This window comes from Bidens hawaiensis, unplaced genomic scaffold (assembly GCF_021521415.1).
Source record: "Bidens hawaiensis isolate Kalapana, Puna unplaced genomic scaffold, B.hawaiensis_p1.1 tig00091039_1, whole genome shotgun sequence".
Lineage (NCBI taxonomy): Eukaryota > Viridiplantae > Streptophyta > Magnoliopsida > Asterales > Asteraceae > Bidens > Bidens hawaiensis.
Window position 1 is genome coordinate 2,911 of NW_027504420.1, and position 3,339 is coordinate 6,249.

Sequence of the window (3,339 nt, forward strand, 5' to 3'; positions counted from 1 at the left end):
CTTTAAGGCATTTAACATGTGTATTGAATTGCACTTGGACCATTTCAATGAAATTTTGGAGAATTGGAAAAACATTGCTTTTAGTAGTGAGCAGATATGTCCAAGGAATTCTAGTGAAATCATCAACAATGGTTAAGAAATAATTATAACCATTGTAAGCTGGTGTATTATAGGGACCCCATACATCAACATGAATCATATCAAAAGCTTTAACAGTTTTAATATGACTTTGAGGAAAAGATAATCTATGTTGTCTGGCCCTAGGACATATATCACAAGTTGCAATCTCATCAATATGTGTATGTGGGAAAACACTCAAAGTTTTTAATTTGTAAAGAGGCAAATGTCCTAGTCTGGCATGCCAAGTATGACCAGAAACAACATTACAATGTTTAAGAGAAGAAACAACATTATTATGTGAAGATAGTATATCAGAATGTTGCTTGAGAAGGTATAAGCCATTCAGGAGTTTACCAAGAACCAGTGGCTTGCTCATGGAAGGGGCCTGCAAGCAGTGGCGGAACCAAGAAATTATAAATGGAGGGTCCAAACTAAAATTGCTTTATATATGTTACTGACTAACCGTGTGTCGGCTATCTTGGAATAATCGCCTTACAACATACATAAAAATGATTGCCGGTTTCTTTAAATATTAATTAGAGAATTTGATCAATAGTATTTTAAAATTAGAATAATGTATACAAAAAATACGTATACAGTTAAAAGAAAAGAAAAAATCAACAAAAAAAAAGCTTATTGTAAAAGTAATGAACCATTGAAGCATTAATTATTTTAAAAATAAAATTTACGTCTATTGTAAAATGCAGATTTCCGTTTTAGTTTTTATTTTTTGCTTTGACCTACTAAAGAATTGGTTAAATATTGGGTCGTGGGTTGATTTGAAAAAAAGGCCCAACAACTCTTATGACAGCCATTAGGTCATCTTCCTAATTAATCTGTAAACTGTTACCACCAGCACGCGGCTGGTGCAGATCGGAAAAAAGTTGGCTTTCAGTTTCACTCCTTTTCTTCTCATCTCAACTGTTTCGTCTCTGCCGAACTAAATTGAGAGGGTCAAAGTAAATAAAGTACGTAATAGACCCGTTTTAGAAGAAATTTCTCTCGCCGGAGGGTCGAATGACCCTTCTGACCCCTGTGGTTCCGCCACTGCCTGCAAGATACACGAATGATTATTGAAAAACACTAATCCATTTGTATCACTGCAAAGCTTAGGAATGGATAGCAAGTTACGGTGGAATTGAGGAACCAAAAGCACATGATATATTGAAAAAGTAGGAGTAAGATTGATTGTGCCAAATTTATTGGCAACAATCAGATTTCATTAGGTAGAGTGATATAAAATGGTTTCGAAAGAGTTTGAAGATTAGTAAACAAACTTTCATCAAAACACATGTGATCTGTAGCACCAGTATCAATGATCCATGTAGTGTGATCATGAACCGAAGAATTTAAAGACGAATTGCAAGATATTATACCTGCAAAATTCTCAGAATTGACTGTGGAACCAGAAGTAACAGTAGAGGAAGCAGACCCCAGTTGCACATTGTTTAATAGATGCATAAGTCCATTGTACTGTTCTTGAGTAAGATTACAAGAACCCACCATTGCTTTGCTATCACTTTCAGCAGAAAAATTGTTCCTAGGTTCCTCAGATGAAACAGATGCTGCAAAACGCTTAGGCTTGGTAACATTTGCATTTGTAAACTTAAAATCTTTTGGGAAACCGATGAGTCTATAGCATGTTTCTACAGTGTGTCTGTTCTTCTTACAATTGGTACAAGATGCACCTTTCTTTCCATTATTTTTTCCAAACTGAACTCCTTTAGATGAATTATATGCATTCATTGCAGCACAATCTTGGTTAAATTGTGGAGTAGCATGTATTTCCCTTTGATTTTCATCTTGAACAAGAAGAGAAAATGCTTTATTAATGGATGGCATTGGTTGCATCATCAAGATACTACTTCTCATTGCATCATATGTAGGATTTAATACCATAAGAAATTGAATTAGCTTTTGATCTTCATCTCTTTTAGCCAGAATTTGAGCATTACCACATGAACACATATGAATAGAACTTAGTGAATTCAATTCATCCCAAATACATTTGATTTTGGTAAAATATGTGGCTATGTCATTATTTCCTTGTGAAATGTCACACAAACGCTTATGTAATTGATATAATTTGGCACCATTAGGTTTTCCATATCTATCATTAAGTTCTATCCAGATCTGATTAGCAGTTTGAGCATACAATACACTTTCACTAATATCTTTTGATAGAGCATTTAATAGCCAAGATATTACCATATCATTGCATTTTTGCCAGGTTTTATGTTGAATTGGAGTTGTAGGAGCTTCAATTTCACCATTAACAAACCCTAACATGTTCTTGGCAGACAAAGCGATTGAAATTGCTCTCTTCCAAGCTCCAAATCCAGATCCATCGAATACCTTTGAAACTAACAAAATGCCAGGATGATCTAAAGGATGAATGTATAATGGATTTGATGAATCAATTTGATTATTAATTGAGTTTTCTGGAACGGATACAGTAGTCATGATTTTTAGGGCACGAAACAAAAAATTGGTAAATTTGAACGAATTGATGATATAAAAGATGAATTGGATTAGAACATAACAGGATTTGTTATCAAGTTGAATCGCGAATTTGATATAAGGATGAATTGAACAGAATTTGAGTCGAATTTTAAAGAAAATGGAAGAACGAAAACGGAAAATTAATTAGAATTTGATCGGGAAGATGACCGGAAAACGAGCAGATGATCGGAATCCTGCTCTGATACCATGAAATCAGAGAGATGAACAAGATGAAGATCGAAATTGACTTTCTGTTATGAGTATTGTTACAAGCAAAACCCCCTAATCTTTTTATCAATCTATCTCCTATTTAACTAACTGTCGTAACTAAACTTATTAACAAACTAATTAATTACAAGTCAGCAGGCGAGCTCCATATCAGCATAACACGTCATTATTAATAGTGCCAACAAAACCTAACTTAACGAAATGGTAAGGACGTGATTTTATTAACATGGAAATGATGTTAGTAGAAATAGGGGATTTTTAATCACAACAATGTAAATTTTTATATGTTTCACATGTAAGGTTCGATATCCATCAACACTTGTATTTACTTTTCCATATATATAAATAATGTGGCGAGGATCACGATATATTAACAAAAACTTGATTGTTCACATAAGGGATGAAACTTTATCCCACCCACCCACGCACACACGTTTTTTTTCTCATTTCCGAAAATTTTATACGCAATGTAAATCTACTAATTTTCGT

At 33.8% G+C, this 3,339-nt stretch overlaps 1 protein-coding gene across 1 annotated transcript; it reads right to left on the minus strand.

The window, feature by feature from the left end:
• Window positions 1–1,332: 1,332 nt before the first annotated feature.
• LOC143607950 (uncharacterized) lies at window positions 1,333–2,583 on the minus strand. The gene has a single exon (XM_077083201.1). The coding sequence runs from the start codon at window positions 2,581–2,583 to the stop codon at window positions 1,333–1,335; it is 1,251 nt and encodes a 416-aa protein (XP_076939316.1).
• Window positions 2,584–3,339: the final 756 nt, after the last annotated feature.